The sequence below is a fragment of the Hesperophylax consimilis genome, chromosome 12 (assembly GCF_061612785.1).
Source record: "Hesperophylax consimilis isolate HC1 chromosome 12, BYU_Hcon_1.0, whole genome shotgun sequence".
Lineage (NCBI taxonomy): Eukaryota > Metazoa > Arthropoda > Insecta > Trichoptera > Limnephilidae > Hesperophylax > Hesperophylax consimilis.
The window spans coordinates 748689-773243 of record NC_142847.1 but is presented as its reverse complement, the minus strand read 5'-3'; the positions used below and the strand labels follow the sequence as shown (position 1 = coordinate 773243).

Below are 24555 nucleotides of genomic sequence, written 5' to 3'. Positions count from 1 at the left end.
CTCTAAGACAGTGGTGACTCACTAAGAGGCAAGAAAATGTTTTACTTTATACGAGAGAAATAATCGTCCCTATTCGGACGAGAATACTTTCCGACAGTGGCTTATTTTATCGGCTGTTTGTGTGACGTATCTATCTCCAAGAAACCTAACAAAAATAAGCAAAACATTTCATCGAGATTCTTTATCACTGCAGAAAAGGGCATTACAAAATAATACAACAATTTTATTTGGCTTTTATAAATAATATGCTCCTATTTTACTTGTTTTTTTGTTGAGCTGCGGTACGTTCCTTGTTCCTTGACACAACATTTGGAATAGCCTTGCGGTGTCTATCATCTGTTCTGATGACAGACAACGCAAGACTGTTAGAAACATTGGCTTGAGAAGGAGTAGAAAGCCTAACACAAGTTGGCATCATAATAACAACCAGTAACCAGCAAGTCTTGGCAGTGAAAATCTTAAAGTCGTATAAAAACTCTTTAAAAGAGGTTCTTTTAGAACAAATGAAAATATATATGTATTTAACACTTTTGCTATCAACTGTCAATTGTCATGGCATTGCACACTAGCCAATAAAAGTAGGCGTTAATGTGTTAGAACTAATGAAAAAAAGACAACAAATTGGCGATGGTTTAATATTCGATATGTAACTTTTGAATCGGAGAACTTTTATTTGAATTTTGATCTTTAGAACGAAACTATAACACGTCTTTCTTATGTCAATAAAAAAATTGAATTACTGATACAATCGTAATAATGAACAGAAAGTTTGTACACGAGTTAAATAAAAAGAAAGACTACTTCATGAACTGCTTTTGCCAGGGAAGATCCACGCGAAACAGGGAATTTTCATCCTTTTGCCTATTTTATGAATAGAATATATTGAACTGTTTCATTGGTGCAAAATTTACTACAAACTTCACCAAAATACATAAAATTTAAATGATAGGCCACAAACAATCAGTTCGCTGTTTCTCCACAGCACAAAACATCAAATTTTTCACATTTCTTGTTACAAACGAGATCTTTTAAATAATATAAAAATAATTTAGTAAATTGAATCATCACTGGGAGTGGACCTTTTTCAAGTGCAATCTATTTATTATTTATGTTTAATGATTTTTTCAACGCATCGGCAGACAATTAAATTATAATTTAAAGATCGCTGCTTTATTTATACACAAAACCTTTGACACATAGTCATTATTCTTAACCCTTGAGATGTTGTTGATTTGCACGGATCGAACCTTCTATAAGCTTCCATTTTTTCAAAGACAATAACAAGCACTATTTCGTTCTCTTTCTGACATAAAAGAAATAATTAATTTTTAGATGAGAGGAAGAGAGATATATGCATTTTAATAATGTGCGGTCGTTCTGGGACAAATATAGTCTTAGGAGAGTATAATGCGCGCACGACATTTGGGACTGTTTGGGTCTTAGAAGGTCCCAAGGGTTAAACAAATCCATATGTGGCCAACCAATAAATGTGGATAATAATTGATTAGAGCTAATCTTACTATATTTTTATACTGCCGGAAAGCATTAGAAATGAATTATCTTATTAGTTTCACATCTACCACAAATACCGCAAAGCTTCTAACTTTCTTGGTGTGTAAGGGAGTGATGGGGAAGGCGATGGATAAGAGGAAGGTTGGGAAGTACCTGGCTATTCCGATCTGGTCACCAAACACGGCTAAAGCCATTTCAAGCAAAGTTTAATAGAGGTAATCAGGGCAGTACTGTGAGTATCTACCAATATCTGGGACTTTAAGATGTGAATAATGCTTGCTTATTGACATGGAAGCCTTGCTTAGCTATTGTTCTAACTTGGTAGACGTGAAACTAACAACCGTTGTTTCCAATCCTACAGAGCAACTCTTAGGTCAAAATTTTGCTTCAAAACTGCTCAAATGCATAACTACGCTCTCTTTCCAGGGCAACCCTCCATTAAGTAACAATCAAGTTAGGGGATTTAACTCCGCTCAGCAAAGGACTAATTATGAAAAATGTTGAAAGTGAAATGCAAAAAATTTCATTCGCCTGTTGCTTTCAATAACAGAATGCCGAATGATGTTACAAGCTGTTCTCATTCTGCATCAAGTACTTGCTACGTTTTGTTTTTTTTTGTCCATGTTGGTTTCGTGTGAATGCACAGAGGAGAAATGTCAAATGTAAATTGTTGGTTTATGTACATATACATGTATTTAAAATAAATGCATATTCAATATAAATAAAATATTATGAATACACATGTTAAATTGAAATTGAAAGTTTTTACTTTCATGTAATTTTACTGTCTATGAAAGTGGGAGGGCACACTTAGGATGATCAACAATAAAAAATGGTTGAAAACAGGCAAATAGAGCATTGCACAAACCTCTTGGCTGAGTGTCTCAGATTGATCAATTGAAAAGTTGGAAACAACGGCCGTAAGTACCAAAATGATAAAATATTACTATACCAAATGATTAAATATACTTGACTTGAAATTATACGATATTGGTCCTGATTATTACACATAATAATATGTATTATAATTACAAAATTTTGTCCAAAACATCATTTTTTAAAAATGTCAAAAATAATAACTTTGATGATGCTTAAAAATCGTCACATTAGTAAGTAGGTTCATTTAAAAAATATCTCTGGATACAGCTAAAGATGCAGTAGTAGTTGTAATAATAATAATATTTATTTTTCCGTATCAAAATAGAATTATAAAATGAATGCTATTGTGCCATAAAGGTGCCGGTAAACGAGCCATGTCTACTTTTCTCCTCCGCTATCGCAAAGTTCCGCCTGAAGTTTCACCGAGCCTCGTGGCGGGACAGGCATTGAAACGGTCAGCATTCAAAAGATTAAAGGCTTGTTTACAAGCACCTTAAGACCTTAAATGCTAAATTTAGGGTGATCAGATGTGAGGTTATGTGTACTCGGTGAAGTCTTCCATGTAGAGGCGATTGCGGGCATCACAGGAGGCGGGCGGGCTGACGTGCGAGGAGCTAGAGCTGTCCTTGTTGTCGGAGCGCTCTTGCAGCAGCTTGTTGCGCAGCCGCTTGATGATGCGGAGACGCTCCAGCCAGTTGGAGGCATAGGGAGTGGGTATGGCCGACTTGGTGCTCAGCGAACGGGATATCAGCGATGCCAACTGGGAAACAAATTAAATAGTTACATATAGAACAGTCACTTGACTTAAACTGACATGATTGATTATTCATACAAATGTGGTTTTGCACACAAACCAGGCTCATGATAACTTACATTAGCATGGAGAGCCAACTGCCTAGCCAGGAGGGCCACATTCTGATCCGATATTATTTTTGGTTCTGTTGTATTTAAGAATTCTCTCTCAATCAGTTCTCCTTTGGTTTTAATGGTGACCTTGTTGGTGCCATGATCCAGGGGCTCGATTATGACACAGGCAAAGTTAAAATGACCCTGAAATACAGAAAACAATTTAATTAAGGGTGTTAATTCACGAATGTACAGAACGCTATATTAATCTGAAATAGCATATTTACCTTAATTGTTTGTATGTGGAAATCCTCTCCACTCTCATTATAAACTATGGATACAAAGTCATTGCCAATATGCTTGCGCTTCTCATTGCACTCCGGGTCAGACGGGTTGTTGGGCATCAGCGTGGCTACGTGAAACAGCACCTGAAATACATACCGATCTTTAACACATCTAACTACACTAATATAGTTAGATTTGTTAAATTCTATTTTAGGCTACTTTGTGCACTTCATACCTGCATAATATCATCTTGCCAGACGTAGGCAAACCTGCCATCTCTCCCACCCTTCTCCACGTCCAAGAACAAGCCCATAGTCTCCGCGTCTTCTAGTGAGATCAGTGTTCCTAAATCTTGCAGGAATTCGGCATACCTAAGAACGGAAATAGAATTGTTATAGGCAGTTAATTAACCTAATAAGTCTTCCCAGGGGCATTAGGATTGGTAAGTTAGTTCTGCACCTGAGAAGTATCAGAAGCCTGTGTTTCTGTTCCGGCCTGAATCCTATTTCATCCGGAACGTCTGGTATTGATAAGAAACCATTCAGAAGCTTGTAAGCCATCAGCAGTAATGCGACATCCCTCCTAGAACTAAGGCTGCAGATACCCAGCATTCCCGAGATAACAGCCAAACGGAACTCTCTCATGTAGAGGATTCACCCAAAGATACTGCCAATGAGCCATGGTTTAATAAATACTAGCTTTTTGCCCGTTGCAGGCAACTAATGGGTAAAAATTAATCGAGTAAGTGGATGTGAAAAATAAAAAATTACATGTTTTTTGGTGTTGAATGTGGATGAAGTAAAGAGTGTGTTTCGACACTTTTGTTTTACCCGAAACTAATGGGTCAATATTTGGTTTAATGTTTGAATGTGAATAAAGCCAGGAGTGTTGTACTACAAAATTTTAAAAAAGAAATGTCTATATGGAGAAAAAAAAGTCCCAAGGAGCTTACTGATCATTTTTTCACCGAGCCGTTCGGTTTGTGTAGGTCGAGACGCGTAATTTGATACCCATATCGTATTTACGGTTTTTGTCACCGACATTCTTCAAAAATTGTTTTTTTGGAAAAACAATTGCTCAATTAACACGCAAAATTTAAAAACTTTTAAAAATCTAATATGTATGTTTGCATGTGAATGAAGCAATGAATGTGTGACCACAAATGTATTAAAATATATGTGTGTTTTTAAAAATTAAAATTAAATTTTCCGTTTTTAATAGTAAATAACTTTCCCAAACTTCTGTGCTCCTGGTAGGTTACAGCGTCCTCGAGCTAATTTTTGGTAGAAATGACTTTATAAGAATTATCATTATTGAGGAACAAAGGTGTCATTTCAAAATAAATTTAATTTAAAAAAAATATATATACATAACGCAATTAGGTACCTACTCGTTAAAAAATAAAGAGATGAAAACTTTAAATATGAATGGCTCCCAGGCTAACCTTATCCAACTTCTGCGATCCTGGTACAATTTATAAATTAGCGAGACGCTATTGATGTAGTTTTTCACTACGGGTCGATGGTATCCGTGTCAAATTATTTTTACCAAACTTTATTTTATTTCGTTCAAAAGCACTATCGATTTTTAAAAATATACTGCCAAAGTAAGTACCTACACAGATTTTATTGTTTCTTTGAATTCACAACATTTCGCTGCTAGTCTATGATCGGCTATTATCTCTGATTAACCAAAAGCCCGACTGTTGGCGTTTTCGATTCAAATGGCAAATGTCAAAACTTTAGCTGGTTACTGTGAGAAATTTTGAACCGAACGCCATTTGTGGGACGGCCGATTAACGTTCCTTAACCTTCGGAGGATGAATTTTTTCGATAATTTTAAAGGCAGACTGCGTGTTTGCTACGGAATGCAATCATCAAGTTGAGCGTGTAGATTTTATAAAAAAAGCATACCACGTGGTTTTTGCGTGACCACGTGACTTTCTTTTTCGCCGGGAAGCTCTCGGCCTGCAAATCATTTTTTTGTGTGTTGGGCAATCCCGGCGGCCGGAGAGAGTACTGCACACTTTCGTATGGCGCGCCGCGAGCGCTTCCAGTTTCCGCCGCCAGATGCTACTCAAATTTGTGTCGACATCTTACCCCGAACGAATATATTAGTAAACATTTTCATACGAAATCCGGATTACTCGGTTTTTCGGGTTTTCCACGCCGAATTGAACCCTGGGTTCTACGCCGACAGAGAGGCGTCTCGGTCGCTTTTCGCCTGAAGCCCAAAACAAATGAAAGGCAACTTTTTTCTCGCACGCCAAAACGAACCTCGAGTTGTATCGACCTGAGGGGGAGAGCGGTCGCTTTTTGCCTAAATTCCAAACGCAAAAAAAAACAAAGAAACTGAGTATTAATATATGTATTAATGCTTTTCGAATAGTAAAACCATCAACACCACAAGATTTCCTGAGCTGTTCTTTGTTCATTAATCTAAAACTAACTATTTTATTAATTCCCCAGCCCAAAGGCTTGGAAATAAATTCAGTTCTTTTGATCTTTTCATTTATGCCATACTAAAATTTAAATCAGAAACATTTTGTTTCGCTAACATTATTATATCATATAACCTTACTTTTTTATGTAAATATTTAACTTATAATTTACTTTTATTTTATGTTGATTTTTGTTATTTACACCATTTATTATTATATCTTATTTTTATATTCTTTTGATGCTATAAAAAGATTATTATTATGTTAATTTGAATGCACTATGTTATGTAATTAATTTATACTTGTTTGATGTAAAAGCCCAACTGACGTAAATGAATGAATAAATAAATAACCCTGGATATATATGTACATATTAAATCACTCGCCTTAAACTTCCAAACTCATTCTTCAGCATCTTGGTCTCGTTGTCATGCTGTCCCCGGCCAACGTACAGGACGCCCACGCGGTAGGTCTCCAGCGGAGGCACCAGGTCCAGGGTCTTAACGGAGCGCGCGTGGTGCGGCCCGCTCAGCAGCAAGGGACGCTCGGCTCCACCCGCCCCCGACCCATGGTATAGCTGCAGGAACACAAAGGCGGGGCTTGCACCCCAGCGGGAGCACGAATCTTTGGCCTTTGGGGATGGATTGTCCCTGGTGGATGGAACGTGTGAAGTACTAAATTAATTGAATATATTATGTATCATTGATGAATAAACAATACTGCCAAACAATAACTTTTGAGGAGTATCATAACAACTATTTAGTGGCGGGTATTGAAGATACATAGATAGTATATTTCATTAAATATATAACCCATTAGCCGCTGAGCGCAATGTATGGTGGTAGTATTATACATAGGCGGAATTCGCTTCTCCATCAATCAAAATGTACAAAAAACATTTTGTATAAAAATAATAATAATGTTGCATACCTTCTCCTTCGAGTGGGACTCATCACAGAAATGGTGTTGGACCTCTTGGACCTGGAGACGGGCGGCAGGTCATCCAGCTGCATGCTGCTCTGCTGACTAGATTGCATCTCATTAAACTTTAAACTAAAATTAGCTGTGCTTCTCAGCGAGTCCGTCGGCAGGAGGGAGTTGCTTCTGCCCTGAGACATAGAGGGCTGTATCCTTAGGGCCGAGTTGTTAGCCAAGTTCTGCACCCGGTTCACGGGTCTGGGAGAGGCGGGGGCGGGGGAATGCGGCGGTTTGGAACTCAGCTTCAATACCTCCTGCGACATGGGAACTTTGGTTATCGTGTCTCCGGTGAAGTTTGTCGCTTTTGTGGAGTTCACAATGATTATGTCGGCAGGTTTGTTTACTTTGGAGAATATTTCTGAGGGCATCGGTTCTCTTCTGGGCTGGGAGTCCTTTTGTTCGAACGAGACCTTGGCGATATTGATTTCGGATGTGGAAGAGGCTTGAGGTCCTTCTGGGTTCTCAAGGTGAGCTGCTCCTGCCAAAAATATATTACAAATTAAAAACTACATACATTCAGCAAGACACGGATATTAACCTTTACAATGTTGGCCTTTTTAACGCAATCTATTCCGTCTTAAAGCACGTTTTGACACAATGTATGTGCTTAGTTAAAATATATTACAAAATAAAAACTACATACATTCAGCAAGACACGGATATTAACCTTTACAATGTTGGCCTTTTTAACTCAATCTATTCCGTCTTAAAGCACGTTTTGACACAATGTATGTGCTTAGTTAAAATATATTACAAATTAAAAACTAAATACATTCAGCAAGACACGGATATTAACCTTTACAATGTTGGCCTTTTTAACTCAATCTATTCCGTCTTAAAGCACGTTTTGACACAATGTATGTGCTTAGTTAAAATATATTACAAATTAAAAACTACATACATTCAGCAAGACACGAATATTAACCTTTACAATGTTGGCCTTTTTAACTCAATCTATTCCGTCTTAAAGCACGTTTTGACACAATGTATGTGCTTAGTTAAAATATATTACAAATTAAAAACTACATAAATTCAGCAAGACACGGATATTAACCTTTACAATGTTGGCCTTTTTAACACAATCTATTCCGTCTTAAAGCACGTTTTGACACAATGTATGTCCTTAGTTAAAATACATTGATGAAATAAGAAGGGGAAAGAAAGAAAATGAGACAACAATGTCATCTGCTAGATTTTTTTGCAAGAAGGTTTTATTTAATTGTCACAAAACTAACTTGATAACAATGGACAGTAATATTTCTTTCATAAACGACATACACAACGGGTATAGCCGCCATTGAATCACATGCGACAGCCGTTTAGAAATGGTTAACATACAAAACCGGTCAGTGGCTGAGTTCAATCGTGTGTTCAATTCCTCGGCTAGCTAAGTCCTCTATCTCAACACAAGCAACATTTTCCGCTAACTGTGGTGGTGATAGGAGATTTTCAAATGTTGCCGGGTTATTCGTAATACGGGAATGTTTGTCTTTCATTAAAAAAAAATGAGTAATGATAATAGGGTGTACCGGGATCCGAATTGTATGTCATGAGGTGGTGGTGCGAGGGGGGGTGGTGCAGTGGGTGGGGCGGTGTGCTGCCGGACATCTCCTCAGGAATGGCCTCGCAGCTGACGCGCATGTCCTTCGTCAGGCTCTTCATGGCGTGGCTCTTCTTTCCTTGCTGCAAACTGCTTCCCAGTGAACTGCAAGACAAATAAATTATTATAGTGTATGGGATATAAAATATATTATTGCACATAACCAACCGCCATCTTCAATCAGTCATCCCCAAAAGTGCCCGCCTTCCACCTATCTGTCTTCCACACATCACGGCAATGGATCGTGAATGAATATACCAATTATCGTTGTCCATAATGCTCTTCCTGAGGCTGGTACCATTGCTCTCGATTATAGAACAACCCATCACACTTCATCTCCCTACCACCCGTGTTCCCCCCACAAGTGCCCGCCTTCCACCCATCTGTCTTCCACACATCACGGCAATGGATCGTGAATGAATATACCAATTATCGTTGTCCATAATGCTCTTCCTGAGGCTGGTACCATTGCTCTCGATTATAGAACAACCCATCACACTTCATCTCCCTACCACCCGTGTTCCCCCCACAAGTGCCCGCCTTCCACCCATCTGTCTTCCACACATCACGGCAATGGATCGTGAATGAATATACCAATTATCGTTGTCCATAATGCTCTTCCTGAGGCTGGTACCATTGCTCTCGATTATAGAACAACCCATCACACTTCATCTCCCTACCACCCGTGTTCCCCCCACAAGTGCCCGCCTTCCACCCATCTGTCTTCCACACATCACGGCAATGGATCGTGAATGAATATACCAATTATCGTTGTCCATAATGCTCTTCCTGAGGCTGGTACCATTGCTCTCGATTATAGAACAACCCATCACACTTCATCTCCCTACCACCCGTGTTCCCCCCACAAGTGCCCGCCTTCCACCCATCTGTCTTCCACACATCACGGCAATGGATCGTGAATGAATATACCAATTATCGTTGTCCATAATGCTCTTCCTGAGGCTGGTACCATTGCTCTCGATTATAGAACAACCCATCACACGCGGCCCAACACCATGTTCAATCAGCCATCTGCATGTACCGCTCTGCCACCCGTGTCCCACATCAGACATTTATGAATAAAAACACCTGTTACTATCATCAATGGCTTGAACAGGTTAACACATCTATCAAGAATAAGTTCCTTTCCAAGTGAAGGAACCAAAGATCCGGAACAAGGAGTTACTCAGGGGCTCCCACAATACTAGATAAACCTATTTTATTCAGTGCAAAGGATGGCGGTCCGTCTGATTGACAATCTATTGTTGACAGACCGATTGCTATCTATTGCTATGCACAGACGCAATGTGGGAACGCTGAGTAGTATCGAGCAAGCAACATTGATCCCTGGTGCACCAGTACACGTGTGTGAAACTGGACATACATGAGCGGAACATCCGTTCACAGTTGATGTTGGCTTCTTAAGAACGGGCTGCTTCGTCGACTGGTTTTTGTGTATGACTACTCGTATATCGGCATCTGTTTTTCCCTTCTTCATATAATCGCATTAAATTCCTTTCTACAGCCCCTACCTTAACCCGCCTTACAATGCTGCCCGACAGGTGGCCTTTACACTATACAGACATGGGCGCTCTTGTAAGGTGTCACATAAAAAAAATGAAAACCTATTGCTGTCCTCAAACCTCTTTCTGTGATTGTTCTCCAATTCTCTCGCTATATTCAATCCGGCCAGACATAATAACAGCAGTGAAAGGGTTAATATATTATTATTATTTAATGAGCAGACAGCATTCTACTGATTTTCTCATATCTGTTTCACAATGAGTTTAAGAGTAACAGAGTTGTTTTAAATTTTAAAATAAGTTAATCTTTTTTTCTATCCAAATAGAATCCAACAGTGCTTTAAATTGGTTTATATTTTAAAAAATGACATGTTGTGGAAGTTTGTTCCATGCTTCCATAACTCTGCAAGGAAGTGTTTCCTAGAATTGGATGCAAAAGGAAGTTTTGTCATGATCTTCAACGCCTTTCCCGTGAATGTTGCTGTTGCTCTTGTACACTTTTACCCGTCTCTCTTCCACACATCACAGCATAAAATGGGTTAATATATTTATGAATTAACACACCTATTACTGTCCTCAATGGCTTTCCCGTGAGTGTTGTTGCCGTTGGTCTCGTACATCTGTTCGCTGCCATTGCTGTAGCCGCCCGTGCCCACCATATTGATGGTCTCCGTGGACTCCTGGTTCTGCGCCTCAAGTGCATCCATGCGCTCACGCACGTGGAATGGGTTCTTCCAACTTGAGGACATCTCCGGCGACGAGTTGGAGCGCCGGACGGGGTGGCGGTTTTTGCTCTGACAAAAAGGTAGACAAATAAACATTATTACATTTACCAATTCCACCCGAAGAAATTCACACTAAACTGCCACTAAGTAAAACCAAATGCTACCGGATAATTCTGAATTACTGGAGTGGCAACAAAATATTATGTATATGTCGGATTCATGCAAAGAAGTCGGGGACGCCCTAGGAAGACATTGCACAACCAAGTGGATCGAATAACACTTGAGTCTGAATAACAGAAGAATACGTAAGACTATAAATAGACAGAAGTGTGTGGTGGTCCATCTTCTCTGCTTACCCCTTCGGAGAAACGACATGATGATTAGGTAGAAGTTGTATCTTCCGTACTGGACAATCCATACATATATGTATGAAATTGTTTGAAAATGAAGTTGTTTAAACGCACGAGGAATGAGCATGAATATTGCTCACCCTAGGTTTGACAAGTGTTACAATCCAAAATATTAGAATTCAAGGAGATATGCTGTGAGGTATGCCCGACCATCGGCGGATCACGGTCTATTGAGCTTGATGTTAATACGGAAAGAATTAGTTAATTTAGTTGCTTTTGTGTTGTCGCCGAGCATCGTTTTATTCAAAATGCTTTCTTGTGCAGTGGAAATTTGTAAAATTGCAACACGCCAAGTGAACTTCAAAACAAATGGAGTATCATTTCACCAGTAAATACAAAATTGCCATAAATAAACCATACTGGCTGCGAATCTATCATGGCCGGTACATGAAAGCTAGTGATGAGATTGAGGATGCCAGAATCACACTTTCTCCAGACGGTTGGGAGCAGTTACTCTTGTGCGATTTTCACATGAAAAGTGATCATTTATTTTTCTTAGTATCTCCCGGGCACCCTGTATATCTCCGTTTTTATGTGTCGTAACTTATAGTATGATTATTTAAGATTTCCAAAGGAAGGAAAAATGAAAGAAAAATGGATTGACGCAACGGGGAGTAAAGGAAACTGGTTTCCTACTTGCCATAGCATCTTTTACTCATCTCACTTTGGCCAAAATGATTTTAAACTAGCAACAAAAATTGGAGACTTTTTGCATGGGCAGTTCCTACATTCAAACTACCACTGATTCAGTGTGTTTTCTATTTATTTTTAGATTTTGAGTTAGATAAGAAGAATTAATATTGTTTGTTATTTACACCTCCCAAGTGAACCCATAACCTCTACTTCACTCACTACAGTGAACCTACACTATTTTACCAATTTTGAGCACCTGATATAGGTATTCAATGCATTTAAATAAGGGATGTTATAAAGTACTTTCTAGTACCCAAATCAATTTATCAAAACTGATAGGCATTTCTAGGAGTGTCCCGGCGTGGGTTTGTTTTTTAAATAAATCTACAGTTTTATTCGGAGACTGATGAAATTTCGCACACTTGCAGTCTTACTCATAATGAAATCCCTAATACGACGATAATACCCCGTATTAGCTATACAGGGGTGGGGGCCTATACTGGTCAGATTAAAAATCTTTACTCATAATCATAAATTTTCCCAATATAGCTCGACGGCTGGATTATGGAATATGATTTTTTTACAGTAGCAACACTTGAAAAATTTGGCATTTCGCGGCGTGTTGCCAACTTCACGTTTATTCATATGTCAAAGAAGTAATCCAAGAGTTGGTTTGTTTATCTTTGAATAACCTAAAAATGGATAACGTTGACATTAATTTGGAGGTAGAATTAAAAAGGCGCAAGCGTAACAAAAATTGGGGTGACGTTGAAAAGGTTTGTTAACTTTTATCTTGGCTCTAATGTTTTGTTTACTTGTTTGAAATTAGTGTAAGTATAATGATTGTTTTCCTTGTAGGCCTTGTTGAAGGACTGTGTGGCTGAACAGGTGAGGGCTGTAGAGAATAAAAACTCGGACAGTAACACCCTAATTGCCAAGAGGGAAGCTTGGAAGCTTGTTTTATTAAAGTAAGTATACCTCCATAATATATCCGCATTGTTAACTTTTCTACAGATTAAACTTTAAGTTTGTCGCTTCGTAGCTTTGACATCCATTTCAAATAAAAAAATTATCATAGTATAAAATTAATTAGGTAAAGGTATGCATACCACATAATTAATAGCACACTATTTTTCAGATTTAACACACTAAGTGACCAAAAAAGAGATATGGGTCAGATACAAGCTCAATGGAAGATGCTCAAATTGGCTTGTAAGAGCCAATTGAGCCGGTATAGGAGGGAAGTGATGGCAACAGGTGGAGGTCCCCAACCACCAAATCCTTCGCAGGATATTCTCTCGATGGTGGATTTGTTACCACATGAATTCGTAACGGACAAAAATGTTGATGATAGCGATTCAACATTTAAAGCAAAGGTAAATATCTTTTTATCGAAGGAAGCAAATACTTTGTGGTGTGACATTATATATTAAATGGAAAAACACACTTTTTATATGAATTAATATTTAACAGCCAACCAGCATTATTTTTTTCAAAAGATAAGTTGATACATAGTAATATTATTGAAATATTGATGGTTCTGTCTATATTTAAACTTATGTAAATCTTGCTTTAATTGTGGGAGTTATATTGGTAATTGTGTTTTATTATTACAGATGAATTTTCCTACATCAACCCCTCACTCCACACTGCCACACTCTGTTCCCAATAGGAAGTTGTCTTTTGAGGTAATATACCTAAACCAGGGTGGCCACAAAAAACGGATTTCAAAATTCCCTGATAATTCCAGGTTTTCCAGGGCAGTTTCTATATTTTTCCCTGATATGTTTTATTTGGTATAAAGGACATATCGTTCAAAATTTTATTTTTGAAACACGATTTTCATCTACGCCAGAAAATTAGAACAGATACATAAATAAAAGGAATTCCGTCATCTAAAGCAGTGCTCCGCAACCGGTGTGCCGTGGCACACTGGTGTGCCGTGAGTCGGACACAGGTGTGCCGCGGTCAAATTCAATGTATTTGACATTTTACAATATATCATTACGTATTTAATACACAATGACAAAATATTTTTCATAATATTGTCTATTTTTCATTGTCTGCAGATACTGTTAAAAGACGTATTCACAATATATTAGAAACACTAATTAGAAAACTGTTATTGGCTGAAAATTTTGCACTTAAGATCAACGAAACAACCGATATTAAAAATAAAGCACAGTTGATAGCTATTGTACTTTTCGCTGACGAACTTTATTTATTTTGTAAGGAGGTTCCAGAGCAAACTACCGGTGAAGAATTTTTTCAAGTAACCGATAATTTCTTCAAAATATTTAATATTAAATGGAGCAATTGCATTGCTGTTTGCACGGATGGCGCTGCGGCAAACAGCGGTAAAAAGGGTTTTGTCTCTTGTGTAAAACAAAAAAATCCAACGTTACAATTTACACACTGCTGCATACATCGAGAAGCATTGATGGTCGAACTTTTGAACACGATGAATGAATGCATTAAAATCAACATAATTAAATCAAGTGCCCTAAACTCGCGAAACTTTGGAATACTCTGTGCAGAAATGGGAGCCGAATATGAATCCTTATTGTTTTATACTGAAATTCGTTGGCTATCCCGAGGCAAAGTTTTGGCTAGATTGTTTGAGCTTCGTCACGAGGTGTGTGAGTTTCTTTTAAATCAAAATATGCCCAAACTATATCAGCACCTCTATGATAATTACTGGATAGCCAAACTTGCATACATTGCTGATATATTCGAGCATTTGAATGAAATTAATAACGAACTTTGGCAGAAAGAGTTGCAAAAAGGATGTTTGGAAATGTACCAAAGGATCAACCATAGTACAATTGAAAACAAACAATTAACTGTGGATCTGGCCCAACAACACTTAAGTATGCTTCAGCAGAAATTTGATCAATATTTTTATTCCATTAATATGGAACAATACGATTGGATTCGACATCCTGATGCAACCAATGCAATATATTCTACGGAAGCACTGCCTCTGCAAATTCGAGTGGAATTTACAGATTCAAATAATGACATGACATTAAAACTTCACCTCTACGAAGATCAATTAGATGTTTTCTGGATTTACTTTAAAAAAGAATATCCTCACATTTCCGTCAAAGCATTCTTAACACTACTTCCATTTTCAACGACATACTTATGTGAGCAAAGTTTTTCAATGCTTGTATTAATTAAAAATGATAAGCGGTCATGTTTAAAAGGTCTTGACCAAGAACTTCGGGTTGCGCTGTCAAAAATCGAGCCGAATATAAAACTTTTGTGTTCATTGAAACAAGCGCAGGTTAATTTAACAATTAATCGCTCATTAATTTATTATTATTTTATAATAATTATTAAGATTGCGTAAAAATAAATATGTTATAGTTATATGTATTTATGTATACTTTTCAAATAAAAAACAAGAAATTATTGTAAAATTTTGTGTATAAATTTAACATCTATATATTTTAGCTTTTGGTGTGCCGCGGAATTCTAGGAAGAAATTTGGTGTGTCGTAGGTGAGAAAAGGTTGCGGAGCACTGATCTAAAACATTTATTATTTCTTTGCACCACAATGATCTATTCAAAACAAAATACACTTATTACAAATTTATGATATTTCGCCTGAAGACAATTTGTGTACAAATGAAAAGACCAGACAAAAATAGACAAATAAACAAAAGTAAGTACAGTAGAACCCCGATAATTCGAAAAAACGCGTAATTCGAAATTTTCGCCAAAAAAATTTCCGCAGAAAAAATTTTTCATACAAAATTTTTTTTAATTCGAAATTCGTTAATTCGTAATTCGAAATTTATTTTTCTCCGCGCACGAAAATTTGTTCGTGAAATTCGAAAAAATTTGATTTTTGCGAAAATAAATCATAATACTTCGTAAATCTGAATCTAAAAGTCAGCCGTGGCGGTAAAACGCCGAAAAATGTATTTTTACGTGGTTATACATCATCCTAATTAGTATTATTATTTTGTAAATCTGAATCGATTTACACTGGAATGTTGTATTTTTTCAAATTTATTTCGAATATCCGAGTTTGAAGGGCGGAGAAAATACGTTTTACGCGGATATATGTCGTAGTTTTACGAGTTTACACCAAATATAGTATTTAAAGGGTCGGCCGCGACGAAACTCGGCCGCGAAATTTCGATATACGCGTAAATGTATCGTATATTTACGAATTTATTTCGAATATTTGAATTTAAATGGCCCGCTGCGACGGAATCGGCCGCGAAATCTCGATTTACGCGTAAATATATCGTATTTTTACGAATTTATTTCGAATATCTGAAATTTTAAGGGCCCGCCGCGACGGAAATCGGACGCGAAATTTCAATTTACGCGGAAATATATCGTATTTTTACTAACTTTACTTCGAATATCCGAGTTAAAAAATACGGCGTGACGGAAATCGGTCGAAAAATTTCGATTCACGCCGAAATATGACATATTTTTACGAATTTACTTCAAATATCTGAACTTAAAAGGCCGGCCGCGACGAAAAACTGCCGATAAAATTCGATTTACGCGGAAATATTTCATATTTTTACGAATTTACATGAAATATCTTAATTTAAAGGGTCGGCCGCGACGGAAATCGGCCGCGCATTCTCGATTTACACGGAAATATATCGTATTTTTGCGATTTTTTTTCGAATCTGAATTTTAAGAGCTGGCCGCGACGGAATACGGCCGTGAATTCTCGTTTAACGCGGAAATATATCGTATTTTTACGAATTTAAATTCAGATATTTGAAATAATGTGCCGGCTGCGACGGAAAATTACCGCGAAATCTCGATTTACGCGGAAATATATCGTATTTTTACGAATATCTCAATTTAAAGGGTAGGCCGCGACCGAAATCGGCAGCGAAATCTCGATTTACGCGTAAATATTTAGCATTTTTACGAATTTATTGCGAATATCTGAATTTAAAGGGCCCGCCGCTACGGTAATCGGCCGCGAAAATAAAGAAATAATTGGTATTAATACGAATTTACAACTAAAATACCACCCGGATTTGAAGAGGCGGCCGAGAAAATCGATTTTCGGCGTATTTTTTTTTTCATCAAAATTCGAATTACGTGGGAATTCCTTAATTCGAAATTTGATTTTTGATGTCCCGTGGATTTCGAATTAACAAGGTTCTACTGTATTGATACTTTGTAAAAATGTTGATAATGATGATCTTTAAATTTTATTACGACCGTACTGGGTGTCCGACCCTTTTGACACTTTGTTGTAACTTTGCTAGCTTTTTCTTTACAGATTTCGCACCTACATAGTATAGGGTAAAAATCAAGGCGGGTGGTTTACGACATGATTGTGTTGCAAGGGCTATTTAAGAAAATAATAATAAAAAAATACCTACTTATCTAGTTTGTCTTTGTAGGCATATCTTTTGTTACACAGGCCGCAATTAAAAGTAATAAAACACAACTTTGGGACTTAAATCGTAAATAACGAATTTCGTTTTATTGTTGGAATTCCCTGATATTTTAAGAATATTTTAAAATTCCCTGACATTTCCCTGATAATTCCCGGTTCGGTAAAATTCCCTGATAATTCCCGGTTTTCCCGGTTTTCCAGGTCTGTGGCCACCCTGCTAAACCTACTTAAATGATCAGCGCAACAATGAGTGCTAACTATTTGCAATATTTAAAGCAGTAACTTTTCAGTTGGACATAATCTTTTGTTTATATCAACAGGAAACAAGTGAAGCTGATTCACCACCACCGCCACTATCACCACAAGCACACACCATCCAGCATGTCCCGCTGCACGCTTGCCCTCCACCTCTACCTCCACCTCCACCTCGGAGGCGACCACGCCATAAAGTAAGTATTTCTTCACACCACATTTTTGTTTGCTCAACTGACTTTATTGTCGTACCAAAACTGAAAGTTTACTAAGAAAAACAATAACTCATATATGAATATTATTTTTTTTATGTATGAAATGCACGATAATTAAGAGATTTGCAGAGAATAGATTAAAACACCGTACTAAGTGACTGCCTGTTTCATGGTGACTAAAGTTGAATATAGTTATTTTGTATGTAGTGTTAACATATGGATTAATAAAAATAATAATTCTAAAGCGCCGTTTTTGTGAGAAATCACCTCTGCTGTACACTTTGTTATATATAGGCACTATCTAAGTTTATTATTTACAAAGATACATAAACATACTTACCTGGATTGGAAATTGGAAAAATTATAATAGAAAGTTGGAAATAGAATAATTATGTTAGCAGTTATGAAAAGTTCGTCATTTAATGTTTTTATTTTCAGAAAGACGACTTAGCCCAAATGAAGGCGAACGTCTTTGAAGAAACAAAAAAAATAATGCACCTTGAGCACCAAAAAAAAATGGAGTACTTGTTCAGGCTCATGAAAGACGAATCCAGGGCCAAAATTCGTCTACAGGAAGTAGAGTCACAGACCAAGGTTAGCTTGATGAAGAGTCGCAGACCAGGATTAGGTTCATGGAGGAGGAACACAAAATTAAAATGTCGATGCTGAAAGATGGATGGATAGCCAAATAATAATTTTATTTTATCTATATTTCATATTTTCGTTTACATTTATTAATGTTCTTCACTGTGCTAAATAAAAATGTACAGACGTACATCAAATTGATTTCCTTGTAATATAAATAGACCAGCTCAACGCCCATGTAAACATAATGAGGAAATCTATAAATGGTTTCTCAGTTAGGTGAATTACACACTAAATTAAGCACGTTGTAAACTGATTTCCCTAAAATAAAAATAAATAAACAATATTGATCATACCTTAGTCTTATTATTATATCTTCATTATTGTGTAATATGCATTTGTGTCGCAGGTACATTATACTATTGAGTATGTACATTTTTTCAGTGTGATATAATTATATAAGTATATACAATCATATTGAGTACATACTAATACATTTAAAAATGTTGATCAATGAACACCTGTCTAGTAGCATTTCCAATATGATTGATTGGGGCTACTTGTTCATTTGGGGCTACTTCCATGAAACCACCACCACCTGCTTCTGTTGATCAATGAACACCTGTCTAGTAGCATTTCCAATATGATTGATTGGGGCTACTTGTTCATTGTGTTGGGGCTACTTCCATGAAACCACCACCACCTGCTTCTGCTCCTGCACCCTCATCATGTTCTTCATCCATCATCATCTATTCCAAATTACAAATCATAGCATTAGTACATACAAAACTCTAATGTAAGGAATATCTAAAAACTGACATATTATATTATGTTTCATTTTAACACATCTTTTATTTTGAGTTGTATTCTTACCTAACTGAGGATCATTCATATCGATGGCAAGACAATGGAGAACAGCAAGAGCTACGATAGTTGTCTTGATGGTATCGAGAGATCCTGACATACCCCGCAGCAGGCAACGAAATCTCTGTTTCCATACCCCAAAACATCTCTCCACCGTGTTGCGAGTAGATATTTGAGCCCTGTTATACGCCACTTCTCTGGGGTTTCTTGGGTTCCTAACTGGGGTGAACAGATATGGTGTACAGGTAACCTCCGTCTCCCAACAGTCGTCCGTTGAAGTGACCTTCTTCAAACCTCTGCTTGATGGAACTTTCCCGGAAAATACGGGCATCGTGAGTACTGCCTCTCCAATGAGCAACAATATCCATAATTTTTAGATCTGCATTGCACACCACCTGGAATGAATTTATTCATGCAATCAATGTTGGTTAATGTTTATATTTCAGACACGTATTGAGGTTATCACTTTACAAACCTGGACATTTAAGGAATATATCCCCTTCCTATTGATGTAATATTGGCCGGCATCACCCCCAACTTTCCTTATTTTAATGTGTGTGCAGTCAATGGCACCCATTACTCCAGGAAAACGTTTTATTCCTTGGAACTTTGTAACTGTTGATTGCTGCTCTTCAATACATTGTGGCATTTTAATGTACTGTGGAGCAAGGCGGGCAAATGCAGTTGCGACCCTTTTGGCAATACGGGACATTGTCTGTTGACTAAATCCATGTAAATCTGCACAATCATCTTGTATCCACACAGCATCCCCAAAGATGACATAGGCCCCGAGGGAAATTATTTTCTTCAGGGCCTCCTGTGTGGAGTAAATATAAAAAAAAAAAAAAAAAATCTGCGAAAAAAATGTTATAATAATTTAAAAATGTTAGTTATAATAATTTAAATGTTATAATAATTTTAAACTGTTTAGTTATCGATTTTGCTGATTTGTTTCACAGGAATGCAACTATAAACACTATCCTTACCTCGTTTCTGCCCCAGTATCGTATGGCACAAAGAACTTGGAGATCGGTAGATATTTTTCCACCCCGTTTGTTATTGACATGCAAATATGGCCGTACCAAATCGATCAAACGTCTCATATTTGCTTTGGTGAATCTATATTTGGACCTAAAATCTCCTTCCGTTAGCGCCGTAAATGGGTCATACCGCTTTTTGTATGTTTTCCGTGCCCGTGGTGGATGAATACGGTCAAGATTTGCCAAAGCTCCAGTCAAAACGTCAAAATTGTCGAAGTCAGCCATTTCCGAATTTATACGCTCATATACTGCCTAATCCTGGTCTTCGGGTGGGTTAAATTCTGACGTCTGCTAATACGGTCAGATTAGGCAATGCGCATGCGCGCGAGTTGGCGCTATTATGAGTAAAAATTTCACTTAACCTGTCCGTATTATCGTAGTGTTGCGATTATGAGTAAGGCTGTTGATGTTTAAAATAAGAGAAAAATTAATGTCTTCATTTGATTTCAAAAAAACTCTGTGTAACGCCCTGAGAAATGGCTTAAGCCATGTTTGGAGACCAGAGCTGAATAATGATGTAATTCCCCACCTTCCTCTTTCCCATCTCCTTCCGCTCTCCGCCACCTTCAGCCTCACAAAATACCCTAATTGGGTTAACCTTGCAGTGCGTAAAACAAAGCTCAGCATTCTCAGTGCTACAAGCCGTCTAAATATCAGCATGAAATGTCAGCTTACTATCAAACACGACTTGTGCACGCCAGGATTTGAACCCAAGCTGCCACCTCCGGCTTGCCAGTGGAGCTGTTATAAAACAATGATAAAATGAAGAATAAGCAACACAGTATTTACCGCTTCATCGAGGAAAGCTAGAGAGGGATCATTGGGATTGACCTGGCCTTCTTCGTCATCAGTGTTTGTTCCTGAGGAGTTCTGCCTCTGCGGGGAGCCGGGGATGTTGATTGGAACAGTGCTGATGTGGGATCTAAAACAAATCACCACAGATAGTTACAACCAACTTTCCCTCTAATCTTCCCATTGTGTGTGTGGCACACACACTTATCTGTGCAGATTCCTTAACGGCCTATGAGGGAGCGGGGTAAGGCCAACAAAACTTAGATTGACGAATTTTTCTTCAACGACAACGAAACAGTCACCGTAAAAGAGCTAGTATCTCTGGTTATAATTCTTCAATTCACGCACAAATAAAATAAGACAAAGACCTTCAAACAAGGGTTGGAGTTCATAAAGTATTAACATAATAATAATATCAAATAACAGGCAAGGTATCAACAAACGGGCAGCACCTGATGATGGGCGGCTGAGCCACGATGCAGTGCGTGGAGGCATGGGGGGCCGTCGGAGGGGCCACGGCCCCCACCACGCTGTCGGAGCTGGACTTCTGGATCTGCTCTGGCTGGGAGCCTCCGCTGCCACTGCGGGAGCGGGGGTCACCATCTGACAACTGGAATTACATACAAATGTCGAGGTAATGATAAAAATACATACAATTACAATACAATACAAACAATTCTTGGCACAAAACTTTGCAACAATTTTCCACCAGATTTTATTCAAATGGAACGGAAAATGATGAGGTTAGTAGAATGGTAATCGGACAAAACAGTGTTTTAGTTTGTTACTGTTCTGTTTTGTTATCATGTATTCTGTTTTGTCATGGAACCTAGTGAAAAATTGTTACCATAAAAACGACATATCGCAACTAATTGTTATCTTCAAATAGAATGCCAACTGACCACATCGCTCCGGGCATCCTGGAATCCACTGGAGGCGATGGAGGCGGCACTGCCCAGGTGCGGGGGAGGCCCACCGCTAGCCATGGGGGACGGGCCCGCCCCGCCGCCCAGGAACAGAGACGAGATGTCACTCAAGGGGAACTCGCTCCACAGGGAGTCAAAGTTCACCTGAAACAAATCAGTATAGTTTAAATGCATTTAATAACCAATTCCAACTAACTACAGGGAACAACTCTGGGTGTTCTGCAATGCATCCTGACTTACCAATGTATGGCAATCCAAATAATCCAAAGGACTCACTTGGTTCTGGAGGCGAATCACCCACGACACGTCACCCGTGGGCCCCCGCACGTTCACCTCGGCCCAGCCGCCGCACCAGCAGCCGCAGTGAGGTCGCGCATCTGGGGCGGAGCCCCCAGCGCCTCCGCTGCCGCCTCCGCCACCCACTATGCGCTCCAGACGAGGGGGCAGGCCGCCCAGGAAACATTTCTCTTCAGAAGACTGGAAATAGAAAATCTTTAATAAGTTGTTCACTACCCTACAATATTAATAATACTTAATATAATACTCCAACTTCTGATATTTCCCATTAATTCTGATGGCAGCACGCTTCACTATCACCTCCAAGCGACGTGAATTATGCGCCTTGGTTTTCTTTCTTAATGGATTTAATGTGAAATATATTTAATTATCGAAAAAAATTAGGTAACGACCTTACTGCTATTTTTGCTTATGCATAAAAAATATTAAAGCGGCTATTTACAATGTCTTTGATGGTTCAGAAAGATAATGAAATACTTAAAATATTTGTTAGTATATCAGACCGGCTCAAGTATCTATAGAAGCCCTAGTAAATCTGGCTGCAAAGAAACTGGGCTTCTTGTATAGGGCTAGCAAATTCTTCACTGGTAACCAGATGCTAACCCTACATAAATCTCAAGTACGCCCAACAATTGAATTTAGGAGCCACCTCTGGGCTGGCCTGCGATTCTGGAGTTAAACGATCAATCGTTTTCGTATGCGCCGTCTTCAAGTGAAAAACTACTAGTCGTCGCGACTAACTTTTTCGAATGTTTCAATTTTACGTATTCTTGAGCGTCGAACGGTCGAAGTTGGTAGAAGAGATGATTATATTGGCACCCCTGTGAATATTGTCTATGTTCCTGATGTTTTTGGGATTTCTATGGTGTGACTGTCAAACAGACAACAGTTATTCGTTATTCAAAACAGAAATGGCTGCGGGACATATTACAAATTGCCAAAAGCAACTCTTAATTGAGCTTGTAAGCTCCGATAAAGACTTAGTAAGTGGGAAATTTTCACCCACTTTTACATTTGCGGAATCCGCGCGGTAAAATAAAAATTGACAGCTAGAATAGATTTTGACAGCCAATTCCATAGAAACGCCAACAACCTACCACTCGCTGCCCTGTTTCTACTGGTTATACCCAGTAGTTGTCGTGTGGAATGGCTTTTGACGTTTGGCGTCGAAGTATGTACCTTCGACCAATTTCGGGAATAGCAACGACGACCAACGTACGTACTTTCGACGGCGATTACGAGCGCCCTCGATTCAGGAATAGAGCCCCTGGATCTTCGCAATACTTGATACTTAAACTTACTTGATTTTGTGCAAAGAAGGGAGGTCCATCTGATTGACAATCCATTGTTAACAGACCGATTGCCATCTCTAATGCACGGATGTAATGTGGGCATGCTGAGTCTATTCTACAGGTATTTTAATGGAGTCTGCTCTAAGGAGCTAGCAGCATTGATTTCCGGTGCAGCGGTGCACATGCGTAAAACTCGACGTACACAAAAGGAATTGGCTTAATGAGAATGGGCCGTGTGTTTGTGTAAGACGGCTCGTATGTGGAACGAGAAATATTTATTTTATTAATTTACCTGTTTGCTAGCAAGACTTTCCAGTTTGAGGCTGAGTTGTGCTGGCTGTGCCGTTTCCTGTTCCGGATGTTTCTTTGGAGATCCCAAAGGGGGTTCATTCTTGTTCTCCGAAGAGTTTTGGCTATTTCAAATTAAAAAACTTGTAAGTAATAATTGAAATGCAATGTTTTAAGGTTATAAAAGCTCATTATTCATTGTATGTTAATTGAGAAATTAATATGAACAGTAATTCCTCTTCAAATCAATGAAACTGCACAATGGAGACTAGAAGACAATATATAAAATCATAGGTTCGATGAAAATATCAGCCTTTGGTATATAGGTTGAATATTTCCAATTATGTAGAAACATGTACATAATAAATCACTGTAAATGATAATTTATATAAAGGGTCCAAAAATTTTAACGCAAATTCTACAATTTTTAGATAAGTTGAAAAAGCTTCTTATAGAGTACGTTTCCTCCTCTTTTGAAGGACTGTTTGCACTTTTTCGTAATGTAAAATAGACTCCATTAAACTGTGATCATCTCTCAACGAGAGGGTCCAACTTGGCCAGTTAGCTGTCCTGCCAATTATGCTGGATCCCCCTCTATTAAATAGTGTGAAATAGGCTCCACTAAGCTTTGAAACCCTAAACTGTGATTATCTCTCAATGAGAGGGTCCAACATGGCCAGTTAGCTGTCCTGCCAATTATTAAATAGAACAAAATTTGAATTCGATTTAGCTTTGGGTTTCTATAGCATAGAAATGGTCACTTGACCACAGATAAAACACA

The 24555-nt window shown here is 38.2% G+C and overlaps 1 protein-coding gene across 4 annotated transcripts in view; it reads right to left on the bottom strand.

Annotated features, from left to right (window-relative positions):
- Positions 1 to 2920: 2920 nt before the first annotated feature.
- The window catches only part of gig (TSC complex subunit tuberin), a 75861-nt gene continuing 54226 nt past the window's right edge, over positions 2921 to 24555 (bottom strand). For 2 of the 4 annotated variants that reach the window (XM_089638006.1, XM_089638008.1), the window contains 13 exons: positions 23779 to 23899; positions 22174 to 22374; positions 21874 to 22041; positions 21424 to 21581; positions 20969 to 21101; positions 10628 to 10857; positions 8470 to 8645; positions 6893 to 7418; positions 6349 to 6612; positions 3758 to 3893; positions 3525 to 3665; positions 3265 to 3441; positions 2921 to 3151 (listed from right to left, as the gene is read on the bottom strand). In XM_089638006.1, coding sequence (XP_089494132.1) covers positions 2927 to 3151; positions 3265 to 3441; positions 3525 to 3665; positions 3758 to 3893; positions 6349 to 6612; positions 6893 to 7418; positions 8470 to 8645; positions 10628 to 10857; positions 20969 to 21101; positions 21424 to 21581; positions 21874 to 22041; positions 22174 to 22374; positions 23779 to 23899 — 2656 coding nt within the window. In that variant the 3' untranslated portion in view covers positions 2921 to 2926. The remainder of the gene's footprint in view (positions 3152 to 3264; positions 3442 to 3524; positions 3666 to 3757; positions 3894 to 6348; positions 6613 to 6892; positions 7419 to 8469; positions 8646 to 10627; positions 10858 to 20968; positions 21102 to 21423; positions 21582 to 21873; positions 22042 to 22173; positions 22375 to 23778; positions 23900 to 24555) is intronic. The other 2 variants (XM_089638007.1, XM_089638009.1) reach the window with 2 other exon arrangements.